The sequence below is a fragment of the Choloepus didactylus genome, chromosome 3 (genome assembly GCF_015220235.1).
Source record: "Choloepus didactylus isolate mChoDid1 chromosome 3, mChoDid1.pri, whole genome shotgun sequence".
Taxonomy (NCBI): domain Eukaryota; kingdom Metazoa; phylum Chordata; class Mammalia; order Pilosa; family Megalonychidae; genus Choloepus; species Choloepus didactylus.
The window spans coordinates 7,252,143-7,277,188 of NC_051309.1; the positions used below are offsets into that span (position 1 = coordinate 7,252,143).

Here is a 25,046-nt window from a genome sequence, read left to right on the forward strand (position 1 = left end):
TGCCCCCTGGATGCCTCCCGGTGCCAGCACCCAGACCTGGGCTGGGAGAGAAAAGTCAATCAGATGACCTCGTAAAGAGCTCGGGGTGTGATGCAGGAATCACTCACCCAAATGTCACTTTGGTTCAGCGTCATTCAAGCATCACTGGGTTTCTTTCATGCGTTCTCAGGACCTCTGTTCTGGTTGCTTCCTCTGTGTCTCTCTCTGCCCTGCGGCCTCCTATCCACTCTTCAAGGCCCCATTGAAGTGTGCCCTCACCCCGGCAGCCTGTCCCAAGTCCATGGCCCTCAGTGTCCGGCCCCGTCCTCAGCACTCATTTCCCCTGGACACACGTGACTTGGCACACACACGGGATCTTTCCCTGCTGTGGTGGGGGCTCCGCTGGCCCCTTACTGTTGGGGCCAGAGCTGTGATCACTTGTCCCCAATGCTGGTGCAGGAAGTGCCAGGTGAAAAGCTGAACAAATGATAATGGACTAAATGATTGAGGAGCTTCTCTCCTAACAGTCAACAAATGGGACCCTGAGGTTAAGAGATGCCCCCAAGGTCATGGGTGCCCAGGTGGGGTGGCGGGGATGGGTGCATCTCTCCTGACCCCAAGCCTGGGCCCTTGCTGTCTCTGCACATGTCTCTGTGCTCGCAGCACCCATGGGCGATGGGCCCACCTGCCAGCACACACGCAGCCCTGTTCCTGGGACAGACCAGTAATACCCCTGCCAGATTCACTCAGTACCTTATGGTGCGGGGGCGAAATGCAGCTTCTGCCGTAAACACAGCCGGAGCTGCTCCCCAAGTATCTCCAGGGCTCTGCCGCCAGCTCAGCACCAGCTCAGTGTGTCTCTTTGGCTGCTGACAACCCGGCCTCCGCAAGGCCAACCTTCTCAGTCCCTTCCTTTCTGCTACAAGATGTTTTGTTCATGGAATTTGAATCCAGACCTCAAGACTCCTAGTCCAGTGCACTTGTCTTTGCTGGAGGGGTTCACACCTCCTCAGAGCTGAGTAGGGATGAGAAGGAAGGTTAGGATATTGCTGAAGTGCCTGGCACTGTTGCTGGGTTTCAGAAAGGGCCCAATGGCTGTGTTGATGAGGCAGGACTGAAAACAAAGTTCCAGGGGAGGTGCCGGATACTGCTGGGTGTCAGGAGGGCCAGCTCTGCTGAGAGGTATTGTTGCAGTGACAGCCCCACTTCCCAAGGGCTGCTCCTTCCTCTTGCAGGCTCAGCACCTGGAACTGGAATGTTTGTTAGGTTTGGATAGACTGACTTACAATGACCAAACTCACAGAGACTGATGTATAAACCAGAACATTAATTTCTTTATTTCCCGTGAGAAATGGAACATGTACAGGCTAAAGTCCTGGAGGGATAGATGACAACACAGCACATTCTCTCTCCATGGGCAACCAATGTGGGAAGTCAAGTTTATTCATTCATCTGTTCATTTGTTAGTCAATATATATTTATAATTGGGAGGTCATTCAGGAGCATGGAACGAGAACGGGGAGAGCTTAGAGGTGTCGGCCTGATGCATCCGCTTCCTGGTCCTGGATGTCCTCACTCCCTGGACCAGGGCCTCTCTCCCCAGGCCTCATGAAAGGTCGTGGCCAGTTCTATGCCCCCGCGGTGACCAGCCCCTCTGACCGACGCAGTCTCCACTCACAGACTTCCTGCTGAAGGTTCCACTCTTGACTTGCTTTGGCATCCACTTCCTCCTTTTGAGGTGGCTTTGAATCTGCCCTGACCTATTTTGCAGTATTTTGCAGTTTGGCTCTCAGAGAACGACGCTGGTTTTCTGATCGGGGGGACAGCATACTTGTACCTGCATGCACTACAGAAACTCAGCTCTGCTACTTCATCCCAGAAATATTTATTGAGCCCCTTCCATGAGCCAGGCCTGGTTCCAGGTCTTGCAGAGAAGTGGGGAATAGGACTGGCAAAAAGTGCAGGAGGACAAGGCAGTGAGATACCCGCCAGTGTGGGGAGATGACAAGAGCCTCAGTTTTGTCTTCTGTAAAATGGCAGTAACAAAGCTCACTCAGCAGCATTGCCGTGAACACTGGGATATCTCGCCCAGTGCCTCGCGCAGTGCTTCCCACATGGTAAGATCTCGAGCTGTGTGGGGTCAAGGCGCCCTGGGTTCACCTCCTGGTTCCGTCACCGTCTAGCTGGGGAGGACGCTCACAGGTACCTCTTAGCACATGTGGGCCCTGTTCTAAGGGCTTGATGCAAATTTACTCATGTAGCCCTCCCCCGAGGAAGGTACTGGTGTACACCTTTTTCCAATGAGAAAGCTGAGGCTCAAAGAGGCTGAGAACCTTGCCAAGGACACCAGCTGTAAGGAACTGCCTCAGCCTTTTGTGTGTTTAAACTTGCATGAGCCGCAGAGCTGGGCTTTGTACTTGGCAGCATGAATCTGTGCACAGGATGAAAATGGGGGTGATGAGAGCTGCTGTGCGGAGCTGCTGGGAAGACTGGCTCCAGCTCATGGTCTGCTTCTGTCCCTCTTGTGGCTGGGAAGCCAATCCTTGGTGTGCAGAATCTATAGATTTAGGCATGAAAAAAAATGTCATCTGTTTAGGAAACCAAGAGAGCTTGATGCTGGCTGGAGTGGGTTCCTGCCTGGAGAAGTGGTGGGAGGTGAGGCTGGACACGAGGCCGCGGGCACTCTGCTGCCCGCAGAGGCATTTGCGCTGTTTATTTTGTTTTGTTTTGTCATTGGGGAGTATCTGAAGGTTCTGGAGCAAGATTCAGAGTGCACCAGGAGGAAGATCGGCAGGGCTTGTGGGCAAGACTGAGCCGAGGAGGCTGAGGAGCAGGTCACGCAAATTTCATTTCCTGTTTCAATGACCCGAGCCCCGGGCAGCTGAGCAAGGTCAGGGAGGAGAGGGGTGTCCCTGCCAGCAGGACGGAGCCGAGCCCGGAGCTCGTTGTTTTACAGGCCCCGATTCCATTTCGGAGAACACAGATGGAACTCCGATGGAGGCCTTTGGGCTGTGGCTCGGAGCCCGGGAGGGAGGCACTAATGGGTTTGGGGTGGGAGGTGCTGGAGAGACAGGGGCCCCCTGGGGGGTCTGTGGTGTCCCGAGCAGCTCACATTCCCTGGCCCCTGCCATTGGGACGGCCTCACGCTGACCATGGATGTCTAAGTAGGATGAGGACTGGGATTTGCTGGGGGCCCTTTGTGGACACGCCCACAATCATATGTTCACTTGAAGCAATGACAGCCGAGACTGTCTGCTGAGAGGGCATTGATTCAGTGGGGGCCCCACCTTCCAAGGGCTGCTCCTCAGTCTTGCCTTCTCTGAAACTGGAACTGGAATGCTCACTGAGATTGGACAGACTGACCTACAGTGACCAAACTCCCAGAGACTGATGTATGAACAAGAATGTTAATTTATTAATTTCTTATGAGAAATAGAAGTTCTTGGAACTTTCCATGGATTAACTCGTGTCATCCTCACAACATCTCATGTTACCAAGGAGGAAACTGAGTCCCAGAAGAATGAAAGAACTGGCCTAAGGTCACACATCAAGGAGGTGGTGAGCTGGGACCTGCATCTGTCTAAGCTCATGCTCTTTAGTGAAGAGGGTGGTAGGGCCTGGTGCTCAGTCACCATGCTGATTCTTTACTTTCAGATTTTCTTTTTCTAGCCCTGGCTTGGGTGGTTGATAGACATTGACCCTCAGTCAGTTCAGGACCCTGTGCCTTGCCTCTGGGTCATGTCCAAGAGGCCAGGATGGATACACAGGGGTGGGGCCACCTGGTCCTCAGGGCTAACCTCTAGCTGTGCAGGCGTCTGCTGGCCGGTTGCCACCTCCTCGTCCTCTCTGATGACCAGTATGCACAGGTGCCTCTGCATCCCCCCTGCTTTCCTTCGCCAGCCCTGCTGGCTTCCTCTAACTCAGACCCAGTTCTATCCAGCTGGGCCCCCGGTTCCCTCTGGCTCTGGCTCCCATCCCAAGGGGTGTCAGGGAAATTCCATGAGGTCAGCTTGACCATAAGAAAATATTTATTCTGCTCCTCCCCTCTGCCTTCGGCTGGGGACACCAGAGTCTCGCCACCTCCCTGGCTTCAGCTGGAGGTGGGGCAAGGGGAGAGCAGGTTCCCTGTGTTCTTGGATTCCTGAAACCTATCTGGGGGTTCTTATTCCACCCTGTCCCCCAAAGCTTGGCTTGAGCAGGTGGGCTCAGGCACCTTCTCAGGGCTCCTTTCACGTCCTTCTCAATATTCCCTCCAGCCCCCAGGGCCAGGACACCTGATTTTGCAAACATAGGTTTGCCGAAACCTATGCGGTTTACATTCCTGCGCCAAGGATGAGATGCCTTCAGCTGAGGCCTCCCCTCCACACAGTAGGAAGGCAGATGCTGGGGCACCAAAGTGGGGGAGCGGAGGGGGTACCAGGAGACCCCCAGATGACTGCCTTGGATTCTTGGAGCTGCTGCAACAAAGGACCATGAACGGGGAGGGGTGGGGGGCTTGGAACAACAGAAATGTATTGTCTCACATCTCTGGAGGCTGGGAGTCCAAAACCGGGGGGCCAGCAGGGCCCTGCTCCCTGTGAACCTTGGGGATAATCCTTCCTGGCCCTTCAGCTTCTGGTATTTGCCAGCACCCCATGGCATTCTTGCCCTTGGTTGTCACATGGCATTCTCCCCTCATCTGTGCCCACATTTCCTCTTCTTATGAGGATGCCTAGGCGTAAGGAGCAGCATGGCACCTGCTTCCTACAGGCCCCACATCGCCGGGGGCCCCTTCAAGCCAAAGCAAAGTTGTGCTCGACGGGGGGAGGTTGGGGGCTTGCGTGTGCCAGCAGAGGAGTGTCCTCTAGAACGGGGCCTCGGAAAGACACGGGCAGCCTAGTAAAGAAGCTGCTAATTTACCTCCCCTCTCCCTGCTGTCTCCTCGTCCCTCCACCTCCTGGAAACATCTTGCTTTCCCCTGGGTATTAGTCATGAGCTCTATATATGGACCTTCAGAAATGGAATCACATCTAAAAAGAGCGGTGAGACTCGGGTGGATTAAAGAGCTGTTCCTCAAAGCCCTAAACGCCCCCAATTCATTAAATCAGTGACCCCAAGCTTGGGCCTCCAAGGAGCAAGGCAATTATTTTCTCCCTTGCCTTGTGATTGATGAAGCTTTAAGATATTTCCCCAAAACGTTTGCAGGGGGAGAGAGGCAGGGGGAGGGGAGAGAGGGGGCGAGACTTCCTGCACCTTCTAGGCTGTGTCAGGCATTTAGTCCCTCAATAGGAACATGTTAGGATTTCCATTCCACAGATGGAGAAGGCGAGGCTCAGAGAGCTCAGCTGACGCGGCCAAGATCGTGGGCACAGGAAATGGCAGGGCCAGTGTTCAGCCTGAGGTGCCTGGCTCCGGAGCCTCTCTGGGCTGTTAGGATAGCAGAGCAGCTGGAAGCGGGAGGGCCAAGCATCCCTAACCTATTCTGTCCACTGGACATCCAGGAGTCAACGTGGTACAGAGTGAATGAAGCGTGGTTCTCCTGGTGCAGGAGTCCCCACCTAATGCAGAATCTAACTCTAAACCCAGGTGCAATCAAAAGGGTTCACGTGAAGCACCAGCACTGAGCAGAAAGGAGAGGGAGACAGGTTGGGTCTATACTCCCTGGACTCGGAAGCACTTGAACTTGGCCCTGAAGAGTAGAAAGGTTTGCATAGCTGGAGGGATGGAGAGTGAAGGCTCTTGGGCCTGAGAGAACTGCACGTGCAGAGGCAGGGGAACTGGGAGTTGCCAGTCTTGAGTACAAATCAGTGCACACAGTGGGTATCAGCAAGTTCTCGGGGGCAGAGGAAATGAGCACGCTCAGGCTAAGTACAGAGGTGGTGATTGTCACACGCAGTCCCCTTGCTCGTGCCTGGGCACTGGAGGGTGGTTTAGCCATTCTCCATGCCCATGGGTAATCAGTCATTGGGCTAATCAGTCCGTTTTACTGGGGCCAGTCACAGAGCCCGGTGGTCACAGCGCCACACGATAGGGGCTGGGTGAGAACTCTGCCAGGTGAAGTAAGAGAAGGCTTTATGGGGGAGGAGACATTTGAGTTAGGTCTTGACGTGTATGTAGAAGTTCACAAGAGGAAGGAAGGGAGAGCAGGGGCCTCCCAGGCAGGGGGGATAAAGGGCACCTGTGGCCAGGGATGGTGGGAGAGGGACATCACAGCAGCACTGACCCTTGGCCCCTTTCCTGCAGAAAGGCCCAAGAGGAAGCAGAACACAGACTGCTGGCCTTGAGTTAACGCTAACCGGCCTCGAGGGCCCACCACTTGCTCATGTTCAACCAGTTGGGGGCCGCTGAGCTGACCAGCTGAGTGGCCATTGCCACACAACCTCCTCACAGACCCTGCTCGATTGCCAGAGCAGGGGCAGATGGAGGAGGAAAACTTGTCTACACAGAGTACAAGGGGTTCAGGTTCAAGCCCAGCCTAGGTTCTTGGGCCATTGACTCAGGGGCCTCAGAGGGGGGTCATTGGAGCAGGTGCAGCCCCATAATTGCCTTTGCAAAGGGGTGTTGGCATCGCTGTCTGGAAAGAGCATTTCTTCTGGATACTTCTCCGTCCAGCTCCCTTCCTTCCTCTCCCCATTTAACAGCAGCTGCAGAAACATGTTTGTCATGGTCTCTGTTTAGAGATTTAATTTGCATCCTTGGCACCTGTATTAGTTAGGGTTTTCTAGGGAAACAGAACCAACAGGAGATATCTGTAAATATGAGATTTTATAAAAATGTCTCACACAACTATGAGGATGCACGAGTCCAAATTCCATAGGGCAGGCAGCAAGTTGGCAACTCTGATGAAGGTCCTCGATGAGCTCACCAGGAGAGGCTGGCTGGCTGGAGCAGAAATGAAAGTTCTCTCTCTTCTCCCTTAAAAGTCTTCAGCTGATTGGATTAAATCCAGCTGATTGCAGTTTCTCATTGTGGAAAACACGCCCTCATTGATGTCATCAGTCACAGCTGCAGCCAATTGACTGATGATTTAATAAATCAGCCTTCTGGTTTATTAACCAGCCACGAACGTCCTTGCAGTAACAGTTAGGCCAGTGCTTGCTTGACCAGACACCTGGGCACCTCACCTGGCCAGGGTGACGCATGAACCCAACCCTCACAGCACCTGTGCTCCCCAAAAGCAGAAACCACTTCCTGGTCTCCTCCGAGGGCCGTGGGAAGAGGAGGGAGAGAGGCCGGTCCTGGCCCAGTGCATGCTGGGGAGGCTCTGGTCATGAGTTTAGAATGCGCTCTTTGCAGGGAGGGGCGGGTGGCCCTGCTGTTGTACACTTTTGGTCATCCTGGCGGGGCTCCCTCCCCCGTGCCTGGCAGAGTAACTGTTGAGATGTCCTTTTCTTCCAGACAAGTCTCCGCCTGGACTTTGAGTCTGAGAAGACAGCTGTTGTAAGAGGTCAGTGATTCGGTCAATTAGCAAAAGTCCAAGCTAGCAGGACCGTCTGCAGGGATGAGGGTGGGGGGTGTGGGGTGTGAGAGTGGAGGGGGTGGGGGGATGTAGAGGAGGTCGGGGGCAGGGGCAAGCACTCCCTGTCACCTTCAGACTATTAAAGGAAACCAGACCACTTTCCCCAGACCCTTCCCTTTTTGGCCCTGTCTTCTCATTTCACAACTTCAGGAAAACTCATGGGGAAAGCTGTCACCTCAAAAGATGTTCAGATTCCCCAGCTCTGTGGTTTTGCTCCTGGAGATTCATCCCAAGTTAATAATCCTACGTGTGGAAAGGCTGTACGGACAGGTGTGTTTACACCTATGCATTTCTAATCATGAAAAATTGGGGGGGGGAGACCCCCAGTATTCTTAACACATATACTCAATGAAACAGTGTGGAGCCAGTAAAAGGATGCTGATGAGTGCCATGTAATAGCATGGAAATTATGATATTCTACTAAATTAAAAATGGTAAGAAGTGGAATGTATTGTATGATTACAGTTATGTAACTAGACATGCATATCTGTGTATGATTGGCCACTTAGCCTGGAAGGAGAGAGACTAAAATGCTAAGAATGGTTATCTAGGAAGATGGTAACATGGGTTATTTTTTTGTTGTTGTTCTGTTATTTTTATTATTTTTAAAAAATTGAGGTGTTTCTAGGCCAAGCAGAGTTTCCTTGCTTTTTGTTGAACTACAGAGCACTAACCATCAGCATGGAGTGAGGTGGGGTGGTGGTGGTAGACTTCTAAGGGTCTGTTTAAAGTTGGGTTCATATCAGGTGCTCAATTGAAAACATGAAGGAAAGATGGAAGGTGTTACCTCCGACTTGAGCTGCTCTTGAGATCTGTTCATCTGGTTGTGCTTATTACGAGATTCTTTTCTTATCAGCTGTGTGACCTTGGATGAGTTAACTAGCCTCTCTGAGCCCAGGCTCTTATCTTTAAAAGGAGGATGATAGGACCTTCCTCAGGAGTTGAGACTTGGGTTCTGGGCACGTGGCAGGACATCAGTAAACAGGAAGGATCCTGGTCTCGGCCTTTACCTGGCTGGGATGAGCCTGCCGTCTTGAACCTTTGTCCCCTGTCCTGCCACCTGAGAGCTGGCACCTGTTTCCACAGTTGGAGGGGCATAAATTCTAAGGCTGGTCCTGCCGCTGCCCCTAATGTGCTCTGGGAACTCAGGCACGTCTCCTCGCTTCGCTGGGCTCAGCTTCTTCCCCTTTCAAAGAAGAAAATGTGCTGGACTGAGTCATGTAAAGATCCAGCAGTTCTGAGACGTGCCATGTGCCAGGCCTGATTGGGTATCGTGGGTCCGGCAAAGATGAGTTGACTTGCAGAAGTCCTGTCCCTTCTGCTGAAAACACTTGCAGCCAGGCTGGGGAGAACGAGGCAGGCAGGCAGTTTGCTGGCTTCTCCGAGACCCCCGTCGGGGAGGGCAGAGGTGTCCGAGAGAGCCTGGGTCCTGCCATGGGGATCCGGGCCTGGCTGGGGGAGCAGGGAGAGGATCGAACAGGTTATCATCCTCTTGTTGGACTTGTTGATTTGTAAAAGAGATTCCTGGGTTGAGGCTTGACTGAGAATATTCTCTTCTAGCTCTGAACTACCTCCCGAATCCTGAAAGGGACAGTGTCCCCCGAAGCTCGCTGCCTTCCGAGTCCTGGCCTGTTCCCGAGGCTGAGTGGCCGGCACAGATAGCACCACTGGACTCTCCGAAGGTGAGAGCACGCCCGTTGCCTAATGTTTAAACTAAACTTTAAAGTATAGCACACATTCGACAAAGTTACAGATCACAAGTGTACGGCTCAGTGAGTTATCACTAAGTGAGCATCTCCGTAAAACCAGCATCCAGGTCAAGAAATAGAACCCGAGCCACACGGCAGTCACCCTCAGCTGCCCTCTCTTGGTCACTACCCCTTCCCACATTCCCAAATGTAAGCATCCTGATTTCCAACATCATACATTGTTTTGCCTATTTTTGAACTTTATATAAATAGAATTACGCAGTATGTGTTTTTCTGTGCCTGCTTTCATTTGCTTAATACTTTGTGACTTTCATCCACATTATTGCATGGGGCAGTTATTCTTTTTCATTGCTATATACAATTACATTATATGAGTAGATCAGAATTTATTTATCCATTCTACTGTTTATGTCATAGTCATTTGGGTTGTTTTCAGATTGTCAAATCTGTCATGCTAATTGTCAAATTATAGGCCATTCTTTTATGATGCTTCTTGGCTATGTTGTTTGGTGTACAGGTGTACTTGTATGTACGAAGGGTAGAATTGCTAAATAATAGAGAATAAGTGTTCAAATTTAGCATGAACTTCCAAACAGTCTCCCAAGGGAATTGTGCCAATGCACCTTCCCACCAGCAGTGCATGAGCATTCCGGCTGGCAGCCTCACCAATGCTTGATTTTGCCAGTCCTTCTCATTTTAGCTATTGGTTGCTTTAATTTCCATTTTCCTGATAACTAATGAGGTTGAGGAGGTTTTCATAAGTTTGTTGGTCATTTGGATTTGGATTTTCTCTTTTGCAAAGGGCCTGTTCAAGAATCTCGTCCATTTTTCTATTTGCTTTAGGAGTTCTTTATATATTCTCAATACAAGAGATTTGTCATGTATGTTTGCAAAACTTTATCCCATTCTATAGCTTTACTTTTCATTCTATAACTGGAATACTTTGATTATCAGAAGTTCCTAATTTTAGTGATGTCCATTTTACCTGTCTTTCCTTTTTATGGCTAGTGCTTTTGGGTCCTAGTTAAGAATTCTTTCCCTACTGCAAGTTCACAGAGCCTTTCTGTTATCTTCTAGGAGCTTTGTTGTTTTAGCTTTCATATTAAGGTCTAAAATCCACCCAGAAATGATTTTGTCTGTGGTTGATATAGGAGTCGAGTTCCAGGGTTTTCTGTATATGTACCTGATTGATACAGGGAAATTTAATGAAAAAACTAGCTTTTCCCCACTTTGCACAACAAATGGCAATGGTCTCGGGTTCAAGTTAATTCACACTCACAGACTACAGTTGGTCATAATTTGGCACATGAGTTTGTGGACATCAACAGGAGGGGGAATCAGGGCATGGCCGTGTCAGGTGGTCTCGAATGGAGTCTGCACCCAATGCCCCCACGAAGGGGTGCTGTTGGTCATGGGGGTGGCACTCATCACCTTAGTGCAGGGAAATCTCAAACCTGGCAGGGCCCAGTATCCTCTAACAGCCCTCGAGCATCACCTCCAAGTTCCCATGAGAGTCACGCTTGGTTCATAGAAACACACGGCATGAAGTCGAGGCCTGAGTGCAACCGCAGGATTTTATCATCACTCGCAGTCCTGGCAGTCAGGGTGTAGTCTAGCAGTCGGGTCATTTTTACAAGAAGTGACATGGCCTGGCAGTCCACATTCCATGCTGGAATGTCCAAATCCCAGGTGACGTTCCACATTTATGTCAACCTAGGACACCTCCAGGGAAATAGTGTCAGGGAGAATTAAACCTGTGGTTACCTTCCCACAGACAGTGGGTTTAAGTCTGCAGTCTACCCTTTCTCCACATCCCTGCTCTTCAGGGTCATCTTAGATCAGTCACCTCTCCACATCCGCATAAACTGTTCTGGTGCTTTGATCTGTTTGTCTATCCTTGTGCCAGTACCACACTGACTCTCTGCGCAGATGTATCACAATCTTGATATCCGGTTGTGTAAGGTCTCCAACATTGTTCTTAAGGAGCCTGGGCTTGGTTGTTTTCCAAATATGTTTTAGAATTAGTTTGTCAATTTCCATAGAAAAGTCTACTGGGATTTCGATTGGGATTGCATCAAATCTATAGACAAGTTTGGAGAATTGTTGTGTTTACAATATTAAGTCTTCAATTCATGAATATTGTATATCCTTCCATTTATTTAGGTTTGCTTGAGTTTATCTAAAAAATATTTGATGCTGTTCTGTGTAGAGTTCTCATGCATTTTTGTTACTTTTATTCCTAAGTATTTAATGTGTCCTGGTGCTATTGTAAATGGCATAGTTTTAAATGTGACTTCTTAATTGTTTTTGTTGTGGTATAAAGAAATAAAATGTAATTTTGCATATTGGCCTTGTATCCACTGAGTTTGCTAAATCCACTTATCGATTCTGAGTTAATCTGTAGATAATTTTGGATGTTTTACATATACAGTCTTGTCATCTGCAAATAATGATGGTTTCATTTCTTCCTTTCTAATCCTTATGACTTTTAGCTGTATTTCTTGCCCATTGCATTATCTGAGACCTCCGCTAAAATGTTGAATCAAAGCTGTCATTGGGGTCATCCTTTTACCCTTTCCAATCTCAGGAAAAGTTTTTAATATTTGCTGTCAGTTTTTTTTGAAGATACCCTTTATAAGATTGTAAAATTCCTTTTATTCTTAATTTGGTAAGAGTTTATGTTGAAAGGACATTAAATGTTACCAAATTCTTTTCTTCTCTGGGTCTATTGAAATGATCATATTTTTTTTCCTTTTTTTTTCTTTATTTACTGCTGTGAATCATTTTGGTTGAATTTCAGATTTTATACCAATCCACATTCCTGGGTATAACACATTGTCCTTTTCATATATTGCTATGTTGGGTTTGCTGATCGTTTGTTTATGATTTCTGTGTTTATGTTCATGAGAGATGGTCTGTAATTTTTCTTTTTTATAATATTCTTGTCAGGTTTGGGTATTGGAATTTTGCTGGCCTCATGGAAGGAGCTGGGAAGAGCTCCCTAAACTTGAAAAGTCTAAGATTAGTCTTAATGATTCTTTTTATGTTTAGTAGCATTCACTATTTGAAGTCATCCTGGCCGGGAGATATTTTTTTTTAAGCTGTTAGGTTATGGATTTTGCTTTGTTAATAGAGAGAGGAATATTCAGCTTTTCTATTTTGTTAGTTTTGATAAATTTTTTTCCTAGAACTTAATCATTGCATCTAAATATTCAAATCTAATGGCATAAAATCATTTATGATCTTATGATCTTGTTTAATTTCAAAGGTACCTATAGTGATGTTTCTTTTTGATATTGGTTATTTGTATCTTTCTTTCTTCTTGATAGTTTTTTTTTTAGAGGTCTTTCACAAATTCAAATTTCTTACTTAAATAAAAGAACAACTTTTTAGTCTTTTTGATTCATTATACTGGAATCCTAGGTTCATTGATTGCTTGTTTTAAAAATTAGAGAAGTTGTGGGTTTGTAGAACAGTCCTGCATAAAATACTGGGTTCCTATATGCCACCCTATTATTAACCCCTTGCATTGGTGTGGTACGTTTGTTACTACTGATGAAAGCACATTTCTATAAGTAGACTATTAATTATAGTCCATGGTTTACCATCACGTTCACTGTTTGTATTATATAGTCCCCATGGTTGTTGTTTTTTTAATTTTTATTCTTGTAGCATATATGCAACCCAAATTTCCCCTTTTAACCACATTCAAATATGTCAGTGCTGTTAATTATGATCACAATGTTGTGTTACCATCACCACCATCCAGTACCAAAACTTCTCCATTTTCCCAAATAGAAACTCTGTTCAATTTAAGCATTAACTCCTGATTCCCTCCCCCTCCCCCATCCCCTGGTAATCTATTCTAGATCCTGACTCTATCAGTTTGTTTATTCTAATTATTTCATATCAGTGAGATCATACAGTAGTTGTCCCTTTGTGTCTGGCTTACTTCACTCAACATGTTGTCTTCAAGATTCATCCATGTTGCATGTATCAGAACTTCATTCCTTCTTATAGCTGAATAATATTCCATTGTATGTACATATCAGATTTTTTTAATCAGTTCATCAGTTGATGGTCTCTTGAATTGCTTCAATTTTGTGAGAATTTTGAATAATGCTGCTGTGAACACTGGTGTGCAAATATCTGTTCGAGTCCCTGCTTTCAATTCTTTGGTGTGTGTACCTGGAGGGGAATTGCTGAGTCATATGGGAACTCTATACTAAACTTCCTGAGGAGCTGCCAAACTGTCTTCTGCAGAGGCTGCATCATTTCACATTCCCAGCAACAGTGAATGAGTGTTCCTGTTTCTTCACATCCTCTCCAACATTTGTAGTATTCTGTGTTTTTTTTTTTTTTCAAATAGTAGCATTCTAATGAGTCTGAAATGATATCTTGTGGTTTTGAGTTGCATTTCTCTAATGGCTAATGATTTTGAGCGTGTTTTCATGTGCTTTTTGGTCATTTGTGTATCTTCTTTGGAAAAATGTTTATTCAAGTCTTTTGCCTATTTTTAAATCAGGCTGTTTGTGTTTTTGTTGTTGAGTTCTACTATTTTTAAAATATATTCTGGATATTAAACCCTTATGGGACACGTGGTTTCTAAATATTTTCTCCCATTGTGTAGGTGGTTATTTTACTTTCATGATAAAGTCCTTTGATGCACAAAAATTTTTAATTTTGATAAGGCCCCATTTATCTATTTTTTTTTCTTTTGTTGCTTGTGCTCTGGGTGTAAAGTCTAAAAAAACTGTTTCCTAACAAAGGTTGGGAAGATGCTTCCATATGTTTTATTCTGAGAGTTTGTTAGTTCTGGCTCTTATATTTAGGTTTTTGGTCCATTTTGGGTTGATTTTTGTATATGATGTGAGGTAGGGGTCTGCCTTCATTCTTTTGCAAATGGAGATATAGTACTGCCACCAGCACCTTTTTTTTTGAAGAGACTATTCTTTCCCAATTGAGTGGTCTTTGCCACCTGGTCAAAAATCAGTTGGCCATCAATGTGAGGGTTGATTTCTGAATTCTCAATTTGATTTCATTGGTCTATGTGTCTGTCTCTGTGTCAATACTATGCTGTTTTGATTACTGTGGCTTTGTAATAAGTTTTAAGATTGGGAAGTGTGAGTTCTCTAACTTCATTCTTCTTTAATGCGGCCATATAAATTAATCCATATAAATGTGATGATTGGCTTTTACATTTCTGAAAAAAAGGGATGTTGGAATTTTGATTAAGATAGTGTTGAATCTGTAAATCATTTTGAGTAGAATTGCCTTCTTAACAATGTTTAGTCTTCTAATCCAAATCGTTGATTTCTTCGTATTTTAGTTTTCTGTGTACAAGTCGTTTACATCCTTAGTTAAATCTATTCCTAGATATTTGATTATTTTATTTGCTATTATAAATGGAATTATTTTTCTTGATTTCTTCTTCCAAATGTTCACTACTATTGTATAGAAATGCTACTGATTTTTGGGTGTGATCTTGTTCCCCACCACTTTGCTGAATTCATTTACTAGTTCTAAGAGCTTTGCTGTGGAGTTTTCAGGATTTTCTATACATAGAATCATATCCTCTGTAAATAGGGAAGGTTTTACTTCTTCCTTTCCAATTTGGGTGCCTTTTATTTCTTTTTCTTGCCTAAATGATCTGGCTAGAACTTCCAGTACAATGTTGAATAGCAGTGGTGATAGCGGGCATCCTTGTCTTGTTCCTGATCTTAGAGGGAAGGCTTTCAGTCTCTCACCATTAAGTATGATGTTAGCTGTGGGTTTTTCATATAAGTCCCTTATCATGTTGAGAAAGATTCCTTTTATTCCAATTTTCTAAGTGTTTTATCAAGAAGAATTGAATTTTTTCAAATGCCTTGTCTGCATCAATTGAGATGATCGTGTGGTTTTTTTCTTCAGTCTTTTAATATGGAGTATTACATTAATTGATTTTCTTCTATCAAACCAACTTTGCATACCTGAGGTAATCTCACTTGATCATGGTGTATAATTGTTTTAATATGCTGTTGGATTCAGTTTGATAGTATTTTGAGGATTTTGCATCTATATTCATAAGAGATATTGGTGTGTTTTATTGTGGTTTCTTTATACGGCCTTGGTATGTGGATGATGTTGGCCTCGAAGAATGAATTAGGGAGTGTTCCCTCCTCTTCAATTATTTGGAGGAGTTTGAGCAGGGTTCATGTTAATTCTTGGAAAGATTGGTAAAACTTCCCCGTGAAGCCATCTGGTCCTGGGCTATTCTTTTTTGGGAGGTTTTTGATCACTGATTCAATCTATTTCCTAGTTCTTGGTTTGTTGAGATCTTCTATTTCTTCTTGAGTCAGTGTAGGTACTTCGTGTGTGTGTGGTTTGAAGCCATATGTACCCCAGAAATACATGTTCTTAAACCTAATCTATTCTTGTGGGTGTGAACCCACTGTAAGGAGGACCTTTGGATGAGGTTACTTCAGATAAGGTGTGGCCCATCTTAGTCAGGATAGGTCTTAATCCTATTACTGGAGTCCTTTGTAAGCAAAATGAAATTCAAACCAGCAGAAATCCAGAGGGGGCAGCCAGAAGCTGAACATCAGTGGAACCTGAAAGAGAAGGGAGAAACCAGGAGATGCTGCCATGTGTCTTTCCATGTTGCAAGCTAAGGACTAAGGATCGCCAGCAGCTAGCCCCAGAACACCACAGTCTTCAGGGAGAAAGCATTGCCTTGATACTGCCTTGATTTAGGTTTTCTTTTTGCCTTGAATAATGCAAATAAATTCCCATTGTTTAAGCCAACTATTGCATGGCATTTGGTAAAGTGGCCAAGGAGCTAAAACAGTGAGTTTCTAGGAATTTGTCTGTTTCATCTAGGTTTTCCAATTTGTTGGTATACAGTTGTTCATAGTATCCTTTTATAGTTCTTTTATTTATGTGGGGTCAGTAGTGATAGTCCCTTTTCATTTCAGATTTTAGTTATTTGTTCCCTCTTTTTTCCTTGTCGGTTGTTCTGGTTTGCTAAAGCTGCCATTATGCAAAATACCAGAAATGGATTGGCTTTTATGAAGGGGGTGTATTAGGTTATGAATTTACAGTTCTAAGGCCATAAAAGTTTCCAAACTAAGGCATCAACAAGAGGATACCTTCACTGAAGAAACCCAGTGGCATCCGGAACACTTCTGTCAGCTGGGGAGGCGCATGACTGGTGTCTGCTGGTCCTTTTGAAACCGGGTTCTGGTTTCAAAATGGCTTTCTCCAAAATGCCTCTAGGCTTCTGTCTTTCTTAGCTTCTTTCTCTCAGCTCCTGTGCATCCTTGGTTGTTCTCCCAGGGCATTTCTCTCTAAGCATCTTGGGTCCTCCCTTAGCTTCTCTGGGGGGAAACTCTGGGCTTTATCTCTTAGCTTAGCATCTCCAAACATCTTTCTGTCTTCATCTCCAAGCATCTCCAAAAGTCTGGATCTGTGAGGACTCTCAGCTCTCTTAAGGACTCCAGTTATCTAATTAAGACCCAGACTAAATGGGTGGGGTCACATCTCCATGGAAATAATCTAATCAAAAGGTCTCACCCACAGTTGGGTGGGTCACATCTCTGTGGAAACAATCAGAAGGTCCTACCCATAATAAGTCTGCCCTCACAAGATTGCATTAAAGAACATAGTCTTTCCTGGGGTACATAACAGTTTCAAACTAGCACATCAGTCTGTCTAAAAATTTGTTGAGTTTATTGGTCTTTTCAAAGAACCAATTTTGGTTTTGTGATTCTCCCTATTATTTTTTCATTCTATATTTCATTTATCTCCAATATAGTCTTCATTTCCTCCCTTCTCCTTGCTTTGGGTTTAGTGTGCTCTTCTTTCTCTAGTTTTTAGACTAGGTCTCTGTTTTGAAATCTTTCTTCTTTTTGAATGTAAGCATTTAGAGCTATAAATTTGCCTCAGCACTGCCTCTGCTGCAACCCATATGTTTTGGTATTTTGTGTTCTCATTTTCATTCACCTCAACATATTTATTAATTAGCCTTGTGCTTTTCTATTTAACCCATTGGTTGTTTAAGAGTTATGTTGTTTAATTTCCACATATTTGTTAATTTTCCGTTTATTTCTCTGTTATTGATTTCTACCTTCATTCCATTATGGTTGGAGAAGGTACATTGTATGAAATCAATATTTTTTAATTTACTGAGACTTGTTTTGTGATCTAAGGTATGATCTATCCTGGAGAATGATCCATGTGTACTAGAGAAGAATGTGTATTCTTTTGCTGTTGGGTGTGGTTGGTATAGTTGGATTAATGTTCACATTTTCTATTTCTTTATTGAGCTTCTATCTAGATGTTCTATCCATTATTGAAAGTATTGTATTAAAGTCTCCTACTATTAATGTAGAACCGTCTGTTTTCCCTTGTTATCTCATTATTTGCTTTATGTATTTTGGGGCTCTGTTGTTAAGTGTATATATATTCATAATTGTTATGTCTTCTTGTTGATTTGATCCCTTTATTGCTATATAATGACCTTCTTTGTCCCTCATAAAAGTTTTGGACTTAAAGTCTATTTCATCTGATATTACTATAGCTACCTAAGCTTTCTTTTGGTCACTCTTTGCATGTTATATCTTTTTCCCATCCTTTCACTTTCAACCTACTTATGTCTTTGAATTTAAGGTGAGTCTCTTGTAAATAGTATATAGTTGGGTCATGCTTTTTTAAATCCATTCTGCCAGTGTCTGCCATTTTACTGGAGAGTTTATTCCATTTACATTTAAAGTCACTACTGATAATATGAGACTTTCTTCTTCCATTTTTCTATTAAGATTTGTAAATTTTTTGCCTTTTCTATCCCTTAATTCTTGTGTTGATGCCTACTTTCGTATTTATTTGATTTTTGTGTTGTACCATATTGAATCCCTTATCATTTCTGAATATATTTTTCATAGATTTTCTTTATGGTTACCCTGGGGTTAAAATGCAACATCTTAAATATATAACAATCATATTTGATTAGATACCAACTTTACTTGAATAGCACATGCATATACTATTCCTCTAGCCCTCTGTCTCCCATGTTTTTTTTTCTTTGTACTTCTTTGTATTTTGCATGTCCAGAACCATAGATTTATCATTAATTTTTAAATATTTTCCTTTTAGCACCTGTAAGAAGTAAGAAATACAGTTACATAACAAAAAATACAATAGAATAGTACTGAGATTTATAATAACCTATAGGTTACCTGTAATGCAGGTCTTTATTTCTTTATGCTGCTTTGAACCACTGTTTATTGTCCTTTCCTTTCAATCTGAAGAACTCCATCTAGCATTGCTTGTAGGGCAGATCGAGTGGTGATGAACTCCCTCAGCGTCTGTTTATCTGGGAATGTCTTAATCTCTCCCTCATTTTTGAAAGGAAGACTCACCAAATATAAAATTCTTGGTTGCCAATTGTTTCCTCTCAGCACTTTAATATTTCAATGTACTGTCTTCTTGCTTCTATGCTTTCTGATGAGAAATTGGCACTTAAACTAATTGGGACTCCCTTTTACATAACATGTCGCTTTTCTCTTGCAGTTTTAAGAACTGTCTCCTTGTCCTTTGCGTTTGACAGTTTGACTCATATGTTGGGGTCTATTTCTCTTCAAGTTTACCCAATTTCTTGTTCTCTGGGCTTCTTGGATGTGCATATTCACATCTTTTGCTAAGTATAGAAAGTTTTATGTCATCGTTTCTTTGAATATTCCTTCTGCCCCTTTATCTCATTCTTCTCCTTCTGGGACTCCCATAATGTGTGTATTGGTGAGCTTCATGGTGTCACCAGGTCTCTTAGGCTATTTTCACTTTTTATGATTCTTTTTTCTTTGTGCTTCTCAGTCTGATGGTTTCAATTGTCTTGTCTTTGAGTTCACTTTATTCTTTCTTCTGCCGCCTCCAACCTGCTGTTGAACCCCTCCTAGGAATTTTTCATTTCAGTTATTTTGGTCTTCAACTCCAGTAGTTCTGTTTGGTTCCTTTTTACAATTTCTATCCCTTTTATGAGATTCTCATACCATTCATTCATTGTTTCCATGCTATCCTTTGGTTCTTTTGCTGTATTTTCCTTCATCTCCTTCAGCATGTTGAAGGTCATTTTTTTAAGTCTTTGTCCAGTACATCCATAGTCTGGTCTTGTTCGTTGATGTCTTCTGGATTTTTATCCTCTTCCTTTGGATAGGCCGTCATTTCATTTCTTGTTTGTTTTGTAATTTTTTGTTGCACACTGTACACTTAAATATTTTTAAATGTTACCTCTGGCGTTTATTCCCTGAGATGTCTGTTTCTTGAGTTTGTGCCCAGCTAGTAATACAACAGAACTTCCCTTGAGTGTCAGGAGCTAACAAAACCAAGCAAACCTAAGCACAAAATACCTTTTGCATTCTTTGCAAATGGGCTTTGCTTGGCTGATGTTCTTCTCCAAGTTCAGCCCTCCACCAAGAAGGTCAGCCCAAGGCAAACGCAAAGTGCAGGGGCCTCTCTGTCTTTCTGGGCCTGTGTCTTGGGCTTGTGCTTGCTAGCGGCCTTAGGAGTTCCCCTGTTTACAGGAGTTTGAATTCCCTCTCTACTTTCCTGGAAACAGATTTTCTCCCTCTCCTGGGTCTTCCACTGCAGGACTTAAAGCAGGTAAGCCTTTACCCCAGGCCACCTGTCTAAATTGTTTTACTTTGCTTTCATTGTCTCAAGTTGGTTTTGCCAGGAGTGCACATTCTGAGAGGTGGGCACACCAGAGAGGAGTTTCCCAGTTCAGTCTTTCCCAGCCAAGGCCAGGGACCCACAGAAGGGGAACCAGCCAGCTCCATATCGCCCTGGAGAGGGACCAGGGAGGGCTCCAGAAGCTTCCCCCAAGACTCTCCCGAGCTGTGCTTTCTCATCTTGGCACCTGCCCAGCAAAGGCAGCGTCCTCTCCTCTGCAGCTCTGAGGAAGTGCACCTCTTCAAGTCTTCTCCGATGCCCATGTCTGGAGCAGGTTCCGCCTTTGAGGGTCTCCCTCAAAGCTGGGCTCCAGTGATCTGAAGTAGCTAGGCAAAAGCAGGGACCAGTGCTCGGACCACATACCCCCCAGATCTTGGGGAACTGAGTCGTTATGTGTCGCGGCAGCACCAGCACGCTGTGCCAGTGCCTGGCTGCTGCCTGCGGCAGGGTTGGGGAATGGTTGCTGCCACGTGGCCAGTGCAATTCAGTGTCATTTAGTGCAGTTTAGCTGCCTCTTCCTCCCTCTCTTCCCTGGATGCTCAAATGTTCTACTGGGCTCCGGAGTTTCAGTAGCTGATTCAGACAGTTCCTGCCTGTTGACTAGTTGCTCTGATGGAGGGCTCCTTCCTGGAGTGTTCTACTCTGCCATCTTCCCACCCCTAGTTCATTTATTTCTGCCTTTACCTTTGTTTTCTTCCTTCGATTTTCTTTAGGTTTAATTTGCTGTTCTTTTTCTAATCATGGCAATGGATGCCTAGCTAGTTAGTATCTAGCCTTTCCTATTCCCTAATACATGCTTCTAAAGCTATCATTTTTTCCCTCTAATAATGGCTTTAGCTGCTTCTAATATGTTTTGATAAGTCATATTGTCATTATTGTTCAGTTCAAAATACCTTCTAATTTCCACTGTGATTTTCTCTTTGACCTGTGGGTTATTGAGACGTGTGTTGCTTGATTTCTAAGCTTTCGGGACCTCTTTTAGTTATCTTTCCGTTACTAGTTGCTAGCTTAATTCATCTGTGACCAGAGACCATCCTCTGGGTAATTTCAATTCTTTGTTATTTGTCAAAGCTTGCTTTCTGGCTCAACTTTGTTAAAAATTCCATATGCATTTGAAAATGTTGTGTATTCTGCAATTGTTGGGTGCAGCGTCCTGTAGATACATCAATTAGGTCAAGCTTGTTAATGCAAATCTTTTATAGCCTTACTGATATTTTTCTACCTATTCTGTCAATTACTGAGAGAAATGTCTTAAAAATCTCCCACAATGATTGTACATTTGTCTCTTTTCTTTCACTGCTATTAATTTTTGGCTTGAATGTTTTGAGGCCATGTTGCTTAGTACTTGCAAATTCGGAATTAGTATACTATCTTACAGGATTGAGCATTTTTGTCACTATGAAATGTCACTCTATTTTCAGTAATGCTCCTTGTCTTCGTTTTCTAATCTGCCTGACGCTCATGTAGCTCTTTTGCTCAGGGTCACCATGGCCTGTCTTTTCCATCCCTTTACCATAAGCCTTTCTGAAACCTTATATGTAAAGCGCGTCTCTTGTAGGCAACATAGAGTTGGATTTTTCTTCTCTGACAATCTTTGGCTTTTAGTTGGGATATTTAGTTCATTTACGTATTATAATGTGATTACTAGCATATTTGGGTTTACATCCATCATCTTATTATTTTTCCTGTTCCTTTTATTCTCCTCTCTTGCTCCCTTTGGATTTCTTTATTATATTTTGTTACTCTGTTTCCCTCCTCTATTAGCATTTTAGTTACACATAATTTTTCAGTTATTTTAGTTATTAAGAGAGTATCATGTGCATCCTTACCTTATTAAAATCTAGTATAAATTAGTACTTCTCCTGGTTCCTGTGTAGTTCCAAGGCCGTCATAAGGACTCGTAAGAATTTCACTCAATTTACTCTCTCCTACCTTTCATTCTTATTGTCCTATATTTTGAAACTGAAAATTATTTTTTCCAGTAACATTTTATTTAGTTTTGCTCATATATTTACCTATCCCATTACTTTTCATTTGCTTCTGCGTCTTGTGCTGTTAATGGGGTAATTTTCCTTCTGCCCCAAGAAAACCTGCCTGCATTTTTAAAGAGCATTTCTCCTGGCGATGAGTCCATTTTTGTTTAGCCAAAAATGTCTTAATTCACCCTTTATTTATGAAACATACTTTTGCTGCATATAGAATTCTAGGTTACTGTCATTTTCTTCCATTGTTTCTGGCTCCACTTTTTCTGTTGAGAAAATGGCTGATAGGCTTATTTATACAGCTTTGAAGATAATACATCTTTTTTTTTTTTTTTTTTGATCTAGTTCCTTTGAAGATTATAAAACAAATCTTTAGACCATGTGGTGGGAGGTGGCAGGTAGGATATCTAATGTGTGGGGCGAGGCAGGAAAGTGGTCAGAGCCAGACTGTACAGAGCGTTAAAAGAAAAATCTTTGTCTTTGGTTTTTAGCGGGTTTTCTACGATTTGCCTAGGTGGTGTTTTTCCTATTTATTCTGCTTGGAGTTCATAGTACTAGGTGATTCTGTAGCTTGATGTTTATTTTGGAAAATTCTCAACCGTTCTCTAGCCGATTACTGCTTCTGCATCATCCTCACTCTCTTCTCCTCTGGGATTCTGGTCATTTGTTTTAGAGCATTTTTTCTATATATCTCATGCCTTTTACTGCATTTCCAATCTTTTTGTTTCTCTTTGCTTATATATGGTTATTTTTTTCGAATCTGTCTTCCATTCCATTAATTCTTTCTTCTGATGTACCTAATCTGCTGTTAAACACATCCATTGACTTCAGTTTTTATAGTTTTCATTCTAGAATTTCCTTTTTTTTTTTTTTTTTCAGTTTCCAGTTATTTGCTGAATTCTCCATCTTATAATTTATTTTTGGACATATGTCTTAGTCTGCCAGGGCTGCTATGACAAATGCCACACACTGGTTGGCTTAAACAATGGGGATTTATTTGCTCAGAGTTTGGGAGGCCAGGAGTCCAAAACCAGGGTGCCACCCAGGCCATGCTTTCTCCAAAAGCTGTAGCCTTCTGGTGACGGCAGCCCTCTGTCACATGGCAGCCTCTCTCTGGCTTCTTCTACTTCAGTCTTCTACTTCCGGGTCCAATTTCCTTTTTTTATAAGGCTTAGCCGCATTGGATTACGGCCTGCCAATGAAGTTTGGCCACATCTTCTAACAAGAGCATCTCTGAAGGTTCTATTTACAAATAGGGTCACACCCCAGGACCAGGGGTTATGGCTAGAACATGTCTTTTGTTGAGGACATTATTCAATCCCCAACAACACATTAATCATAATTATTTTGAATCCCATATGGTAAGTCCAATGTCTGGATCTTATGTGGTCTCCATTTTCATTTTTTCTTTCTGTTTTTGGTCAAATCATGTGTTCACTGTCTGGTTATTGTTAATCAAGTGCTGGACATTTTGAATGAAAACTTGAAGACATAATTTGAGGTTCTGCTTGATAGACTTTCATTCAGAGAGGACTTCCCTTTGCTACTGACAGGTGGCTAGGCCAGGGGCAGTTCGTTTTCATCCCATCAGGATTGATTTAAAGGTGGGTTTTTGTTCTTATGAGATCTGCTTTATTCCTCGTTGACTCTTAACTCCCAAGGCATAGGCTTTCAGGGTTCAAAACAAAGCCTGTAGGATTTCTCAGGGTTTCTTCCCTTTAGAACCGCCCAGCCCCAAGAGTCTGTCGAAAGCTGTGCTTAGCTTTTCACCCCATCCACTGCCACTTTCACTTTCAGATTCTGGCATCACCTCGAGGGGAAACACGGCCCCAAGTGCTGTGCTCCGTTCTCTCAGCTGCTCGCCTCTCTTGGGGAATTTGTCCCACAAATTCTCACAGCCTTGCTAGCTATCGGATGGCTTCAAGGAGGTGTTTTGTTATACTTCGTTCATCTTTTCATCTACTTACTTGTCTTTTGGTCTAAAAGATCTCAATTAGTCATTGCCAGAAGCAGTATTCTGTTTTCCCAGTCATCTATTTTTTTTTTATTCAAAAACTTATAAGATTTAGAGTTTGACAAGCCTGTGTTCAAATCCCAGCCATGCACCTCGTTAATTTGGTGTGATGTTGGGAAAATCACTTAATCTGTCTGAACCTAACTCCCCTTCTCTGTGAAATGGGGATAATACTGGCTACTCCCATTATGAGGATAAAATCAAGTAAGCTAGGCATTTAGAATGTGCCAAGAATATAAGAGGGGTTCAAGAAAAAACAGCAGCCATTAGTGTGGAGGAAAACTGACCCTATTCTTAGCATTTTATCACAATCTACCATTGGTTTTCCTCTGTCTTGTATTCCTGTGGCTTCTCTCCTGCTTTCATGGCTATTTTTTTTTAATCTAAAAAATGGAGCCAGTAGTCACCTTTCGGGGCTGCTGGGACAATTGAATGAAATCGTGCACATAAAGTACCGAGGACCGTCCTAGCTCAGGAGAGGCACTCCATAAATGATGGCTATTGTTAGTGATAGTAGTGATATTTTTTTCCTGCCCGGTGTCTTTCTTTTTAAATTAATTATCTACAGCCTATTCCTAATGATGACCTGTTTACTCTCTAGTAATAAGAACTTTTTCTCAGATTTTTAAATCTTTCCCTAAGAAAATTACCTCTGACTTTTGAGAATTCCCTCTGGCCTACCTTACAACAAGCAAAGGGAACAGCATTTGGAAAGGCCTAGAGGAGTGAGTGCCCAGGAAGTATTTGGGGAGTTACCAGCAAGTAAATGTGACTGGAGCATCAAGTATGAGGATGTACAGAGGACTCTTGGAGATGATGATGATGATGATGATAATGACAATGAAGAAGAAAATACCCATCCCTGTTTCTTGAATGCTTACTGTGTGCCAGGCCATGCAGCTCACCCAGCCCTCACAATGAGCCCACAAAATAGATATCAGTATTAGCCCCATGTTATCTATTAGAAAAGATGAGGCACAGAGAAGGTGCTGACTTACCTCAGGTCACACAGCTAGCAAGTGGCAGGGCTGGGGTTCCAACGTGGGCAGCCTGGCTGGCAGAGGTTGAACAAAATGAAATTGCCAGTGTTATGCCATCTTGTCTCAATGGTTTAAACCATTTGTGGTCAGACCATGCTGGAGCTTGGATGGGGGGCGGGAAGG

At 43.6% G+C, this 25,046-nt stretch overlaps 1 protein-coding gene across 8 annotated transcripts in view; it reads left to right on the top strand.

The window, feature by feature from the left end:
• Window positions 1-25,046, top strand: part of LOC119529209 (dihydropyrimidinase-related protein 1) — a 256,553-nt gene that overhangs the window by 75,832 nt on the left and 155,675 nt on the right. For all 8 annotated transcript variants that reach the window (XM_037829366.1, XM_037829368.1, XM_037829367.1 and 5 more), the window contains 2 exons: window positions 7,357-7,405; window positions 9,038-9,159. In XM_037829366.1, coding sequence (XP_037685294.1) covers window positions 7,357-7,405; window positions 9,038-9,159 — 171 coding nt within the window. The remainder of the gene's footprint in view (window positions 1-7,356; window positions 7,406-9,037; window positions 9,160-25,046) is intronic.